General features: G+C 36.9%; 1 protein-coding gene and 1 long non-coding RNA gene across 15 annotated transcripts; one reads left to right on the plus strand and one right to left on the minus strand.

Moving 5' to 3' along the window:
- Window positions 1-591: 591 nt before the first annotated feature.
- Window positions 592-11,742, plus strand: LOC144092515 (uncharacterized). Of its 12 annotated transcripts, none has more exons than XR_013306052.1 (13): window positions 592-961; window positions 1,041-1,092; window positions 1,335-1,433; window positions 1,684-1,723; window positions 1,846-1,884; window positions 1,969-2,039; window positions 2,263-2,903; window positions 2,994-3,059; window positions 10,380-10,523; window positions 10,605-10,670; window positions 10,740-10,853; window positions 11,080-11,229; window positions 11,484-11,742. It is a non-coding gene; the product is annotated as an uncharacterized LOC144092515 (long non-coding RNA). The 12 variants fall into 8 exon arrangements; XR_013306053.1 differs by having other exon boundaries at window positions 1,999-2,039; XR_013306057.1 differs by having other exon boundaries at window positions 1,041-1,084.
- Window positions 11,456-15,269, minus strand: cbx7b (chromobox homolog 7b). 3 transcript variants are annotated; one of them, XM_077625356.1, is made up of 6 exons: window positions 15,113-15,269; window positions 14,477-14,787; window positions 14,054-14,097; window positions 13,898-13,963; window positions 13,700-13,763; window positions 11,456-12,976 (listed from the first exon to the last, which is right to left on the minus strand). In XM_077625356.1, exons 2-6 carry the CDS (start codon window positions 14,543-14,545, stop codon window positions 12,434-12,436), a joined length of 786 nt encoding a protein of 261 aa, XP_077481482.1. In that variant the 5' UTR covers window positions 14,546-14,787; window positions 15,113-15,269; the 3' UTR covers window positions 11,456-12,433. The 3 variants fall into 3 exon arrangements, with proteins under 3 accessions (XP_077481482.1, XP_077481483.1, XP_077481485.1); XM_077625357.1 differs by having other exon boundaries at window positions 14,477-14,790; XM_077625359.1 differs by lacking the exon at window positions 15,113-15,269 and having other exon boundaries at window positions 14,477-14,880.
- Between the last annotated feature and the right edge of the window lie 79 nt (window positions 15,270-15,348).

Raw genomic sequence — 15,348 nt, forward strand, 5'->3', positions numbered from 1 at the left:
GACACTTTGGACTCTTTTTTCCCCCTGTGGATTTTTGGACACTTTGGACTCTTTTTTTCCCCATGTGGATTTTTGGACACTTTGGACTCTTTTTTTCCCTGTGGATTTTTGGACACTTTGGACTTTTTTTTCCCTGGTGATTTTTGGACACTTTGGACTCTTTTTTTCCCCTGTGGATTTTTGGACACTGGACTCTTTTTTTCCCCTGTGGATTTTTGGACACTGGACTCTTTTTTTCCCCTGTGGATTTTTGGACACTGGACTCTTTTTTCCCCCTGTGGATTTTTGGACACTTTGGACTCTTTTTTCCCCCTGTGGATTTTTGGACACTTTGGACTCTTTTTTTCCCCTGTGGATTTGGGACACTGGACTCTTTTTTCCCCCCTGCGGATTTTGGACACTTTGGACACCTTTCATTCTGCATGTGGATTTTTGGACTTGATCCCCGGGTGGGGTGGGCGACCTGGGACGTCGTGGTTGTCACGGCCAGAAGGTGAGTATGTAGGCGGGCGGGTGGACACTTTGGACTCTTTTCCCTGTGGATTTTTGGACACTTTGGACTCTTTTTTTCCCCTGTGGATTTTTGGACACTTTGGACTCTTTTTTTCCCCTGTGGATTTTTGGACACTTTGGACTCTTTTTTTCCCCTGTGGATTTTTGGACTCTTTTTTTCCCCTGTGGATTTTTGGACACTTTGGACTCTTTTTTTCCCCTGAGGATTTTGGACACTTTGGACACTGGACACTTTTTTCCCTGTGTATTTTGGACACTTTGGACTCTTTTTTTTTTTTTTTCCTGAGGATTTTGGACACTTTGGACTCTTCCCCCCCCCCCTGCGGATTTTTGGACTCTTTGGACACTTTGGACATCTTGGACACCTTTCATTCCGCATGTGGATTTTTGGACTTGATCCCCGGGTGGGGTGGGCGACCTGGGACGTCGTGGAGGTCACGGCCAGAAGGTGAGTATGTAGGCGGGCGCTTCCTGCGTGCCCTCGCCACAGTGACAACGGAGGTGCGTTTGTTGTTACGGGCAACCAGAAGATCCGGGCGCACGAGGCGCGAAGAGGACGGCGGGTCCCTGGGTACGCCAGTGAGTTTTCATTTTTTTTCCCTCTTGATCAGCGTGCTCAAACTCTGCCTTTTTTATTTTGCAAACTCACCTAAATGTAAATTCATTGGTACTCGTTGTCCGGCCTTGACGGCGCCAGACGTCCAATCCATTTGAAGCGGGAGCGATGACAAGTCATGAATAAACAGCGAGCTCCAAATTGGCGAGCACAGCTGTCCTTTTGTGTACTCTTAATATAAACTGTCCATACATACCTCCGCCAGGGTCAGGACGGCAGGGACCGACGGTTACGGCTCGCCTGGACACGGCTCGCCCGGATACGGCTCGTCCGGATACGGCTCGCCGGACCCACAGGGATCAAGGTAAGTGTAAAATTCCCCACACTTTGCTAAAAAAAAATCTTAATTCATTTATTGAACATTTAAAAAAAACAGCATATTTTTTTTAACCATTGTTTTTTTATTTTGCTCTAAAAATACACATCAACCGTTATACCATTTTGCGTTAAACGCAATGGGAAAAAATCAATTCATTTTTTTAAAGGAAAAACTTTTTTTTAATTAGACATTCAAAGTATAAAAGTGACTGAAATATGTTTCATTTCCTGGGCAGGGCCTGCGGGCCCCCCCCCCCCGGAACTAAAGGCATGACGGTAAGTACTTTAATTTGATTTGATGAACTCCTTGATGGCCAGCGACGTCCAATTCATTGAAAGCGGGAGAACCGGGGCTGAAAGAAAATCCTAATCCTAATGGACAGCGCTATGTCCCCCAGGAGTGAGAGAGCTGGTCACGTTCACCCAAGACAACCGCTGTGAGTCGCCCGCCAGCCCGTGCTGTCGTCCAATCGCAAGCCGAGTCTAGCTATTTCTACTACTGTACCATTTTATGATCATAGTTTCCGTTGCCACGCTGGCGGTCTCCCAAGATGTCTACCTGGCAACGGTCTGCTACAACGCATTGATTACAGTAAGAAATTCACCTTCTCATTTTTTTTTAAAGGCCTGAAATTTTTGAGTGGGCTGCGTGGGGCGTTTAGAGGCATCTTGGAGGCCTCTCCAATGTGCCGTTTCGTCACAGAATGTTGCATTTGCGTGTGGCCACGGACAGTGGCTTCAACTGAGCTGTCCTGGGGCTCAGCATCAACGAAAGAAGGTCTTTCTAAAAATGGTTTTCATCTCCTTCTTCTCAGCAGCGGATCGGGCACGGTTGAGAACTTTCAGGAAGTCTGACGTCTTGGCCCTCATGCGTGTGTGAATGTAGGCCTTGGAGCACTTTATATGGTAAAGGTTTTCACCTGTGTTTGCTCTCTTTCTGCGTGCTTCACGGGTAAGTATTGGTGTTACGCTGTCCCCCCCTCCACCTGATTTTTGCGTCGTTCTTGATCAAAACTATGGGTGTCTTGAGGCCCAGTGGTTGGTGTAAGTGACTGGCGGCTGTGTATGATGATAAAGGCTTGTGATGATTCCATGATGATAATAAAGCCAATGTCTGAACAGCCATCTCAATCTGAACACCTAACCCTAACCCTTGACTCAATTCTTCAAACGTTTTGGTTTAGAACAAACTTTATCGATACCCCATTTCCTGTTGCTTTGGGGAGATTTTGCGTCACTTCCTGTTGATTTAGTGGGTATTTTTGCCTTACTTAAAAAAAAAACTAAACCATATGGTTTATGGAAAAAAATACTATAGAAAACAATTGAAATTCAAAAGAGAGCTAAACAGGACGTGGAGGATGTGCTGATGTCCGTCATGGAGGTTCGTGCGCTGGACGCTGTGCCCGCTGTGATCTCGCTGAGGAAAGCCCTCGCCATCAGCCGTACCATGAAGGCAAGCCCCGCCCCGCCCCGCCCCGCCCAACGATGGCGTTCGGCCGTCTGCGCCGTCCGTCCGCCCGCTTGAACGGCTCTTTGCTTTCAGCTGCACGAGAGCCGGAAGTCGGTCTTCGGCGTTCTGGGGAGGGACGTGGCCGCCGACTCGAGGAAGGTGAAGAAGAACTGCGTCTTTTTTTTCTTTAAAAAAATATGAAGGCTTTTTTAATCTTTTAAAAAATGACCATGTATACTAACGCCTTTTTTTTCTTTAAAAAAGAACATTTGGAGTAAGTTTTTTAATTTTTATTTTATGTATATTGAGGCTTTTTTCTTTAAAAATGACCATGTATAGTATACATGGTTGTTTTTTAAGAAAAAAAAAACCTTCCAACATAGTATAGTAAGGCTTTTTTTCTTAAAAAACGACATATTATAGTAAGGCTTTTTTTCTAAAAAAAACAACAACATGGTAAGGCTTTTTTCTTAAAAAAACGACATAGTATAGTACGGCTTTTTTCTTTAAAAAACGACAGTATAGTAAGGCTTTTTTCTTTAAAAAACGACAGTATAGTAAGGCTTTTTTCTTTAAAAAAACGACATAGTATAGTGAGGCTTTTTTTTCGTAAAAAACGACATAGTATCGTAAGGCTTTTTTCTTAAAAAATGACAGTATAGTAAGGCTTTTTTCTTAAAAAACGACAAAGTATCGTAAGGCTTTTTTTCCTAAAAAATGACATAGTATAGTGAGGCGTTTTTTTCTTAAAACGACATAGTATAGTAAGGCTTTTTTTCTTAAAAAACGACAAAGTATAATAAGGCTTTTTTTAATAAAAAAAACGACATAGCATAGTAAGGCTTTTTTCTTAAAAAACGACATAGCATAGTAAGGCTTTTTTTCTTAAAAAACGACATAGCATAGTAAGGCTTTTTTTCGTAAAAAATGACATAGTAAGGTTTTTTCCCGTAAAAAACGACTTCTCATATTTAGCAAGGCTTTTTTCTTTAAAAAAAATGACAGTATATATAGTAAGGCTTTTTTTCTTTAAAAAACGACATAGTATAGTAAGGCTTTTTTCTTCTTAAAAAACGACAGTATATTGAGGCGTTTTTTTCTTTAAAAACGACATAGTATAGTAAGGCTTTTTTTCTTAAAAACCGACAGTATATTGAGGCGTTTTTTCTTTAAAAACGACATAGTATAGTAAGGCTTTTTTTCTTAAAAAACGACATAGTATAGTAAGGCTTTTTTCTTAAAAAACAACATAGTATAGTAAGGCTTTTTTCTTAAAAAACAACATAGCATAGTAAGGCTTTTTTTTCTTAAAAAACGACATAGTATAATAAGGCTTTTTTCTTAAAAAAACGACATAGCATAGTAAGGCTTTTTTCTTAAAAAACGACATAGAATAGTAAGGCTTTTTTTCGTAAAAAATGACATAGTAAGGCTTTTTTCTTAAAAAACGACATAGCATAGTAAGGCTTTTTTTCCCGTAAAAAACGACATCGTATATTTAGTAAGGCTTTTTTCTTAAAAAAAAATGACAGTATATATAGTAAGGCTTTTTTTCTTTAAAAAACGACATAGTATAGTAAGGCTTTTTTTCTTAAAAAACGACATAGTATAATAAGGCTTTTTTCTTAAAAAATCGACAGCATAGTAAGGCTTTTTTCTTAAAAAACGACATAGCATAGTAAGGCTTTTTTTCGTAAAAAATGACATAGTAAGGCTTTTTTCTTAAGAAACGACATAGTATAGTAAGGCTTTTTTTCTTAAAAAACGACAAAGTATATATAGTAAGGCTTTTTTTCTTAAAAAATGAATTGGTATAGTAAGGCGTATTTTTCTTAAAAAATGAATTGGTATAGTAAGGCTTTTTTCTTAAAAAAAAACAACAGTATAGTGAGGCTTTTTTTCGTAAAAAACCACATAGTATAGTAAGGCTTTTATTCTTTAAAAAACGACATAGTAAGGCTTATTTTTTTAAAAAAGCGACAGTAAGGTAAGGCTTTTTTCTTAAAAAACGACATAGTAAGGCTTATTTTTTTTAAAAAGCGACAGTAAGGTAAGGCTTTTTTCTTAAAAAACGACATAGTATAGTAAGGCTTTTCTTCTTAAAAAACGACATAGTATAAGTAAGGCTTTTTTTCTTAAAAAACGACATAGTATAGTAAGGCTTTTTTTTCTTAAAAAAACGACATAGTATATATAGTAAGGCTTTTTTTCTTAAAAAACGACATAGTATAGTAAGGCTTTTTTTTTCTTAAAAAACGACATAGTATAGTAAGGCTTTTTTTCTTAAAAAACGACATAGTATAGTAAGGCTTTTTTTTCTTAAAAAAACGACATAGTATATATAGTAAGGCTTTTTTTCTTAAAAAACGACATAGTATAGTAAGGCTTTTTTTTTCTTAAAAAACGACATAGTATAGTAAGGCTTTTTTCTTCTTAAAAAACGACATAGTATAGTAAGGCTTTTTTTCTTAAAAAAACGACAGAGTATAGTAAGGCTTTTTTTCCCTTAAAAAACGACAGTATAGTAAGGCTTTTTTCTTAAAAACGACATGGTATAGTAAGGCTTTTTCTTAAAAAACAACATAGCATAGTAAGGCTTTTTTTCGTAAAAAATGACAGTATAGTAAGGTTTTTTTCTTAAATAACGACATAGTATAGTAAGGCTTTTTTTCTTAAAAAATGACATGGTATAGTAAGGCGTTTTATTCTTAAAAAACGACATAGTATAGTAAGGCTTATTTTTAAAAAAGCGACAGTAAGGTAAGGCTTTTTTCTTAAAAAAACGACATAGTATAGTAAGGCTTTTTTCTTAAAAAATGACATAGTATATATAGTAAGGCTTTTTTTCTTTAAAAAACCACATAGTATAGTAGGCTTTTTTCTTAAAAAATGACATAGTATATATAGTAAGGCTTTTTTTCTTTAAAAAACGACATAGTAAGGCTTATTTTTAAAAAAAAAGCGACAGTAAGGTAAGGCTTTTTTCTTAAAAACGACATAGTACAGTAAGGCTTTTTTTTTTTCTCGTAAAAAACGACATAGTATCGTAAAGCTTTTTTTCGTAAAAAACGCCATAGCATAGTAAGGCTTTTTTTTTTCTTAAAAAACGACATAGCATAGTAAGGCTTTTTTTCGTAAAAAACGACAGTATAGTAAGGCTTTTTTTCTTAAAAAACAACATAGTATAGTAAGGCTTTTTCTTTAAAAAACAGCATAGCATAGTAAGGCTTTTTTTTTAAAAAAACGACAGTATAGTAAGGTTTTTTTCTTAAATAACGACATAGTATAGTAAGGCTTTTTTCTAAAAAAAAAACGACATAGTATAGTAAGGCTTTTTTCTTTAAAAAACGACATAGTATAGTAAGGCTTTTTTCTTAAAAAACGACATAGTATAGTAAGGCTTTTTTCTTAAAAAAACAACAAAGTATATATAGTAAGGCTTTTTTTCTTAAAAAATGACACGGTATAGTAAGGCGTATTTTTCTTAAAAAATGACATAGTATAGTAAGACTTTTTTTTTCTTAAAAAACGACATAGTATAGTAAGGCTTTTTTTCTTAAAAAACGACATAGTATAGTAAGTCTTTTTTTCTTAAAAAAACGACATAGTATAGTAAGGCTTATTTTAAAAAAAAGCGACAGTAAGGTAAGGCTTTTTTCTTAAAAAACGACATAGTATATATAGTGAGGCTTTTTTCTTAAAAATGACATAGTATATATAGTAAGGCGTATTTTTCTTAAAAAATGACATAGTATAGTAAGGCGTTTCATTCTTAAAAAACGACATAGTATAGTAAGGCTTTTTTTCGTAAAAAACGACAGTATAGTAAGGCTTTTTTTCTTAAAAAACGACATAGTATAGTAAGGCTTTTTCTTTAAAAAACAGCATAGCATAGTAAGGCTTTTTTTGTAAAAAAAACGACAATATAGTAAGGTTTTTTTCTTAAATAACGACATGGTATAGTAAGGCTTTTTTCTAAAAAAAACGACATAGTGTAGTAAGGCTTTTTTCTTTAAAAAACGACATAGTATAGTAAGGCTTTTTTCTTAAAAAACGACATAGTATAGTAAGGCTCTTTTCTTAAAAAAACAACAAAGTATATATAGTAAGGCTTTTTTCTTAAAAAAACAACAAAGTATATATAGTAAGGCTTTTTTTCTTAAAAATGACATTGTATAGTAAGGCGTATTTTTCTTAAAAAATGACATAGTATAGTAAGGCTTTTTTCAAAAAAAAAAACGACATAGTAAGGTAAGGCTTTTTTCTTAAAAAACGACATAGTGTAGTAAGGCTTTTTTTTCTTAAAAAACGACATAGTATCGTAAGGCTTTTTTCTTAAAAAACGACATAGTATCGTAAGGCTTTTTTTTCGTAAAAAACGACATAGTATAGTAAGGCTTTTTTCTTAAAAAACGACATAGTATCGTAAGGCTTTTTTTTCTTTAAAAAACGACATAGTATATATATTAAGGCTTTTTTTCTTTAAAAACGACATAGTATAGTAAGGCGTTTTTTTTCTTAAAAAACGACATAGTATCGTAAGGCTTTTTTTTCTTTAAAAAACGACATAGTATATATAGTAAGGCTTTTTTTCTTTAAAAACGACATAGTATAGTAAGGCGTTTTTTTTCTTAAAAAATGACATAGTATAGTAAGGCGTATTTTTCTTAAAAAATGACAGTATAGTACGGCGTTTCATTCTTAAAAAACGACTATAGTAAGGCTTTTTTTTTCTTAAAAAACGACATAGATTAAGGCTTTTTTTCTTTAAAAAATGACAAAGTATAGTAAGGAGTTTTCTTCTTAAAAAAACGACATAGTATAGTAAGGCGTATTTTTCTTAAAAAATGACATAGTATAGTAAGGCGTTTCATTCTTAAAAAACGACATAGTATAGTAAGGCTTTTTTCTTAAAAAACAACAAAGTATATATAGTAAGGCTTTTTTTCTTAAAAAATGACACGGTATAGTAAGGCGTATTTTTCTTAAAAAATGACATAGTATAGTAAGGCTTTTTTTTCTTAAAAAACGACATAGTATAGTAAGGCTTTTTTCTTAAAAAACAACAAAGTATATATAGTAAGGCTTTTTTTCTTAAAAAATGACACAGTATAGTAAGGCGTATTTTTCTTAAAAAATGACATAGTATAGTAAGGCTTTTTTTTCTTAAAAAACGACATAGTATAGTAAGGCTTTTTTTCTTAAAAAACGACATAGTATAGTAAGGCTTTTTTCTTAAAAAAACAACAAAGTATATATAGTAAGGCTTTTTTTCTTAAAAAATGACACGGTATAGTAAGGCGTATTTTTCTTAAAAAATAACATAGTATAGTAAGGCTTTTTTTTCTTAAAAAACGACATAGTATAGTAAGGCTTTTTTTCTTAAAAAACGACATAGTATAGTAAGGCTTTTTTTCTTAAAAAACGACATGGTATAGTAAGGCTTATTTTTAAAAAAAGCGAAAGTAAGGTAAGGCTTTTTTCTTAAAAAACGACATAGTATATATAGTAAGGCTTTTTTCTTAAAAATGAGCTTAGTATATATAGTAAGGCGTATTTTTCTTAAAAAATGACATAGTATAGTAAGGCGTTTCATTCTTAAAAAACGACATAGTATAGTAAGGCTTTTTTCTTAAAAAACAACAAAGTATATATAGTAAGACTTTTTTTCTTAAAAAATGACACGGTATAGTAAGGCGTATTTTTCTTAAAAAATGACATAGTATAGTAAGGCATTTTTTCTTAAAAAACGACATAGTATAGTAAGGCTTTTTTCTTAAAAAACGACATAGTATCGTAAGGCTTTTTTTTCGTAAAAAACGACATAGTATAGTAAGGCTTTTTTTCTTAAAAAACGACATAGTATAGTAAGGCTTTTTTTCTTAAAAAACGACATGGTATAGTAAGGCTTATTTTTAAAAAAAGCGAAAGTAAGGTAAGGCTTTTTTCTTAAAAAACGACATAGTATATATAGTAAGGCTTTTTTCTTAAAAATGAGCTTAGTATATATAGTAAGGCGGATTTTTCTTAAAAAATGACATAGTATAGTAAGGCGTTTCATTCTTAAAAAACGACATAGTATAGTAAGGCTTTTTTCTTAAAAAACAACAAAGTATATATAGTAAGACTTTTTTTCTTAAAAAATGACACGGTATAGTAAGGCGTATTTTTCTTAAAAAATGACATAGTATAGTAAGGCATTTTTTCTTAAAAAACGACATAGTATAGTAAGGCTTTTTTCTTAAAAACCGACATAGTATCGTAAGGCTTTTTTTTCGTAAAAAACGACATAGTATAGTAAGGCTTTTTTTCTTAAAAAATGACAGTATATTGAGGTGTTTTTTCTTTAAAAACGACATAGTATAATAAGGCTTTTTTTCTTAAAAAATGACATAGTATAGTAAGGCTTTTTTCCTAAAAAACGACATAGCATAGTAAGGCTTTTTTTCCGTAAAAAACGACAGTATAGTAAGGCTTTTTTCTTAAAAAACGACATAGTATAGTAAGGCTTTTTTCTTAAAAAACGACAGCATAGTAATGCTTTTTTCGTAAAAAAAAAAACGACAGTATATTAAGGCTGTTTTCTTTAAAAACGATATAGTATAGTAAAGCTTTTTTTCAACAACAAAAAAACGACATAGTAAGGTAAGGCTTTTTTTTCTTAAACGACATAGTATAGTAAGGCTTTTTTCTTAAAAAATGACATAGTATAGTAAGGCGTATTTTTCTTAAAAAATGACATAGTATAGTAAGGCGTTTCATTCTTAAAAAATGACATAGTATAGTAAGGCTTTTTTCTTAAAAAACAACATAGTATATATAGTAAGGCTTTTTTTCTTAAAAAATAACAAAGTATATATATAGTAAGGCTTTTTTTCTTAAAATATGACAGTTATAGTAAGGCGTATTTTTCTTAAAAAATGACATAGTATAGTAAGGCATTTTTTCTTAAAAAACGACCTAGTATATATAGTAAGTCTTTTTTCTTAAAAAATACATAGTATAGTAAGTCTTTTTTCTTAAAAAAGACATAGTATAGTAAGGCTTTTTTCTTAAAAAACGACATAGTATAGTAAGGCGTTTTTTTCTTTAAAAATGACATAGTATAGTAAGGCGTTTTATTCTTAAAAAATGACATAGTATAGTAAGGCTTTTTTTCTTAAAAAACAACATAGTATAGTAAGGCGTTTTTTTCTTTAAAAAAACGACATAGTATAGGAAGGCTTATTTCTTAAAAAAACGACCAGGTATAGTAAAGCGTTTTTCTTAAAAAAATGACCATGTATAGTAAGGCATTTATTTATAAAAGAAAATGTGTGGCATTTGAGCAATAAATCATATTTGACTTTATTATGTACTTAAGCTTGGCTTCTGGCTCATCCTCACAAGGCTCGTGTACGTCCAAGATATTTGTTGAATGTAAGTTACAGCATGGAGGAAATGTTCTCCAAGTTCACGCCTTGCCTTGTTTGTTGACAGACTTGTACCGGCGCACCCCGGATTGCACCCTCATCCAGGAGTCTCCGGCGCCCCAGTGAGCGGAGGCTGACACGGTCATGCTTTTGGACGGCTCCCGCAGATGCAGGCGGACGACGCCGCCGGATGGCAAATCCTCACTGATCTGTAAGTCTGATTGTAGTCGTCGGCGCCATCAAAACTTTGGTCACGTGACCTTTATGTCATTCATGGCGTCCACTCGGGAAGAGCTCGCTGACCGGCCGCTGGAGCAGTTGGGACAGATGCAAGTCGCCGCTGCCTTCGCCATGCCAGGTTGAAAACCGTGTCGCCACCGTAAAGATATTAGCGTCATAGGACAAAAATGTCTTTGTGTCCTGAAAGATGCATTGGACAATGTGGAAGAGGAGGAGCAGGAAGAGAAGAACGGGCGCAGCCGACCGACCGACCGACTGACGCCGATGCACTGCCTTCCCACTAAACTTCGACTGGCTTTCGGTAAGAGGGTGTTCGAGTGATTTGGCTAAGTGTGCAAGCCACCTTCCTACTCAGCAGGGTCGTGGCCAATAAAAGTGTTTGGCTGGCTTATTGGAAATCCTAGCTAATAGCCAGTGTCTTGATTTTTTTAGGCTAATTATTTTAACAAATTTTGATGTAATGATTCAATGTAAAATTTTATTTTTAAAGCTTTTTTTAGTAAAAGGTAATTATTCTTATGTCGCAGGGGTCTCTCCCGCCGAAGGCGGGAGAGACACCAAGAGTACGTCTGCGGGACGCGAACCAGCTTCCACTCGGCGGTAGGTGCATACTCTACTGTGTGCGCCAAGGGGCCCACCCACACACCCACTAAACTTCGACTGGCCAAGTATTTTCGGTAAGAGGGCGCTGGAAGAAATTGGCTAAGTGTGCAAGCCACCTCCCTACTCAGCATGGTCGTGTCCAATAAAAGTGTTTGTTTGGGTGTCTTATTTGAAATCCTAGCTAATAGCCAGTGTCTTGATTTTTTAGGCTAAGTATTTTAACAAATTTTGATGTAATGATTCAATGTAAAATTTATTTTTTAGGTTTTTTTAGTAAAAGGTAATTTATCTTATGTCGCAGGTGCCTCTCCCGCCGAAGGCGGGAGAGGCACCAAGAGTACGTCTGCGGGACGCGAACCAGCTTCCACTCGGTGGTAGGCGCATACTCTACTGTGTGCGCCAAGGGGCCCACCCACACACCCACTAAACTTCGACCGGCCAAGTATTTTCGGTAAGAGGGAACTCGACTCATTTGACTAAGTGTGCAAGCCACCTCCCTCACTCAGCATGGTCGTAATTTGGCTAAGTGTTTTGATTTTTTAGGCTAAGTATTTTAACAAATCTGGATGTAATGATTAAATGTAAAATTTATTTTTTAGGTTTTTTTAGTAAAAGGTAATTTATCTTATGTCGCAGGTGCCTCTCCCGCCGAAGGCGGGAGAGGCACCAAGAGTACGTCTGCGGGACGCGAACCAGCCTCCACTCGGCGGTAGGCGCATACTCCACTGTGTGCGCCAAGGGGCCCACCCACACACCCACTAAACTTCGACCGGCCAAGTATTTTCGGTAAGAGGGCACTCGACTCATTTGACTAAGTGTATAAGCCACCTACCTAAGAAGTATGGTCCTGCCCAGTCGGTTTTTATTTGACCTGAAAAGTGAGAAGTTGGGGGAGGCGGGGAATCCAACCGATTAACATTTGTGTGATAAGTTGGTACTTTACTATTGAAGCCAAGTATCCATTTGGATAACTGTTAGGAAAACCAAAATTGCAAGTTTCTAATGGAGTTTGGGGCATGTTAAGTCCTAATTTGCCTTCTTTGCAAAATGTGTAAAGAAGGCACACTGCACTGTTCGGTGACTGAGCATAGTAAAAGTTTGGTGACTGCCGGGGAGAATCAGCTGCTGTAATTTACTCTTGTTACCAAGTGGAATCAGTTCAAGTGTATCAATAAATAAGTGAGTCAATAAATGAACTTTGATGGGAATGTGTCTTTCTTCAACTTTCTGCTGTCACTTAGTTACAAAAAAAGTTAGCCAGCAGTCGTCATTTTGCCGTCACATCCCGAGCGTGGCGTCCAATTCTCGGAAGAAGCCAAAAGTCACCCGCGCCTCTCGGAAGGTCACGGTCAAGGCGTTGACGGTCACGTCGGTGATCGTCACGTCTGTGGGGCCGGCGGTGGGCCTCCACGCCAGGTCGGCTGGTTTGGTTGGGCCGGCGGCGGGCTTCCACGCCGCGTCGACCGGCTCAGACGACGCGAGCTCGTCTCGGCTCGTGACATCTTCCTCGCTCTCGTCCGCTTCTTCAAGTCGCTCTTCCGCCGCGGGGCTTTGCCAAGCGTCCCGGGCCGGCCCGACGCTCAGGCGACGGCTGCGGCGTCGGCGCTGCTCGTGGCGACGGGGTGCTCTTCTCCAGGCCACGTACGAGCGATCTCCCTCTTCATCATCGTCGTCGTCATCATCCTCCTCCACCTCGTCGTCGTCGTCCTCGTCCTCTTCTTCGTCGTCGTCCTCGGGGAGTGCCAGGGAGAGACGGAGGCGGTCTTTGGGCACGTCCTCACTCTTGTGAGCGCTGCGAAGGTCCATGGTGTAAAGTGTGTCCTGCATGCCGAGCCACAAAACAAAGAGCAGTCAGTCACTGGATGTCCAATTTCAAGACTTGACAATTTGAAAATTAACTTATTATACTATGTCGTTTTTTAAGAAACAAAGCCTTACAATTCTGTCGTTTTTTAAGAAAAAACGCCTCAATATACTGTCATTTTTTAAGAAAAAAGCCTTACTATACTAGGTCGTTTTTTATGAAAAAAAGCCTTACAATTCTGTCGTTTTTTTACAAAAATAAGCCTTACTATATTATGTCGTTTTTTTACGAAAAAAGCCCTACTATACTATGTCGTTTTTTTGTTTTTTTTAAGCCTTACTTTACTTTGACGTTTTTTAAAGAAACAAGACTTACTATATATACACTATGTCATTTTTTTTTTTACAAAAAAAGCCTTACTATACCATGTCGTTTTTTTCACGAAAAAAGCCTTACTATATACTATGTCGTTTTTTCACCAAAAAAAGCCTTACTATACTTTGTCGTTTTTTAAGAAAAAAAGCCTTACTATACTATGTCGTTGAAGCAAATATATTGAGTAAATTAAGTCCAAAAATGCAATGTCATTCAAACCTAGAATGCTAATATTTGGACTCACCTGAAAAAATGTGAGGTAAAAATAGATATACTTTGTGTATTGCAGTTTATAGTTTTTAAATAAATGCAGGAGGACAGTAAGCCCCCCCCACCCCCAAATAAAAATAAAGCAAAAGAGTAACCTCCATAAGTCTTTTGGCCTTTGAACGTTTCCTCTTGTGACACAAACTTCTGTCTTTCTGCTCCCTAAAAAACACACACAAGCACAGTGAATACACTATTCATTTTCTTTGACGCATATCCTTATTTTTTTCAAATATCCAAATGGTGCAGCCCACTAATATCAAATCCCCTGAGTAGTAACATGAATAAGGTCTTACTTTTCTTCATAGGCTTGGACTAAACGTTGGTCCAGAATGTGTTCTTCGGGTTCCCATGTGCTGTACCTGTTTTATTAAGATGAAAAAAACGGAATTATCACTCTTATTAAGTGCCATGTATGGTTTCAAAAGTACATGAATATCAAAACAACTCACTTTGGTGGCCATCCTTTCCATTTGAGCAGGTACTCCACATTGCCCTGCAGAAAAAAAAAAACACTTTTTCCCTATTAAAAAACATTTAGATGCATGCTTTATGTATTTGACCAGGGTCGAGTATGTAAATAAAATAAAGCACTACTATTGGGTAGAAACGTGGAAGAGTTCTGCTTTATGAGGAGATCAAATACAAAATGAAGGTGGCGTACTTTGATGCTGTACTTGAGTGCTATTTGTGTTCTTTTTTTAAAGGAAAAGTGTCTTTGGAAGTGAACAAATTGGACATGGTGGTCAAGCAGCTCAAGCGTCTTCCTTCAAGTCAATTGGCTAAGCGGCTTACACTTCGCGACGTCGACACGGAAGCCAAAAAAAAGCGACGTCGCCACATTCGTTTTTTCGTTATTTCGTTCGTTATCTTACCTTCCGAACTCTTTTCTTCATGATGGATTCCACGGCGAACACTTGCTCGCCGATCGCCGACAGCTCCATCCAGCGCGAGCCGACGACGGAGCCGCTCGCCCGGCCGGCCGGACTGACCTCGACCGGCCTGGCCTCCTCGCCTCGGCTCGCCAGGCGGCCGTTTAAGGGGCCGACTCGGACTCGGACTTGGACTCGTCCAGGCCCATTTCAAGTCGGCCAGCGAACGCCGACAATCTGCGACACATCTGCCTGCACGCGGCGCGACGCCGTGAGTCGCGTCAGTGCGTCACTCGGGCCGCTGGCGCCCTCTACTGCTTGGAACAGGAATTGCATGCGATATCACCATGTCGTATTTCTCATGTACATGTACTACTACTACGTCATACCGGTCAACCTCTGCCGATAACTGCCCTTATAAATGATTATGATTCCCCTTACAACCCCCCAAAAACCTTACAAACATTTTGGGGGGTTGTAAGGGGAATCATAATCATTTATAAGGGCAGTTATCGGCAGAGGTTGACAGGTATGCTACGTACTACTATTATTAAAGCTTTTGAAAAGATCTAGTAAGGCGGTTTTCTTTCCCCATTGCTTAATGTTCATGTCTACTACATTAAAATGATCACAACTTACCGAAATTCAACATTATTTGTCGGGTCTTCAAGGTCCGCTGTGGGTGCAGGTTTTTTGTTCCAGCCGATCCAACACAAACAATTGAACCAATGAGGTTTGTGCTGCAACAAGAAGCACCTGACTGCAATCCACTGATTGCACTTTTAAGATACCGGATTGGTGGAAAGGTTTCCTGTTTCTGGGTCGGAATGAAAACCGACACCCACTGCAGAACCTTCTGGAATAGTTTGGAGCTT

This window comes from Stigmatopora argus, chromosome 18 (assembly GCF_051989625.1).
Source record: "Stigmatopora argus isolate UIUO_Sarg chromosome 18, RoL_Sarg_1.0, whole genome shotgun sequence".
Lineage (NCBI taxonomy): Eukaryota > Metazoa > Chordata > Actinopteri > Syngnathiformes > Syngnathidae > Stigmatopora > Stigmatopora argus.

Bases quoted from the DNA above. Each gene is read 5' to 3' on its own strand.
- cbx7b (XM_077625356.1), bottom strand. From the start codon at position 14,545: ATGGAGCTGTCGGCGATCGGCGAGCAAGTGTTCGCCGTGGAATCCATC. The intron at 14,098-14,476 runs GTAAGATAACGA...TTTTTTCTGCAG, and splicing joins TGAAGAAAAGAGTTCGGAAG to GGCAATGTGGAGTACCTGCT. The intron at 13,964-14,053 runs GTGAGTTGTTTT...TTAATAAAACAG, and splicing joins TGGAAAGGATGGCCACCAAA to GTACAGCACATGGGAACCCG.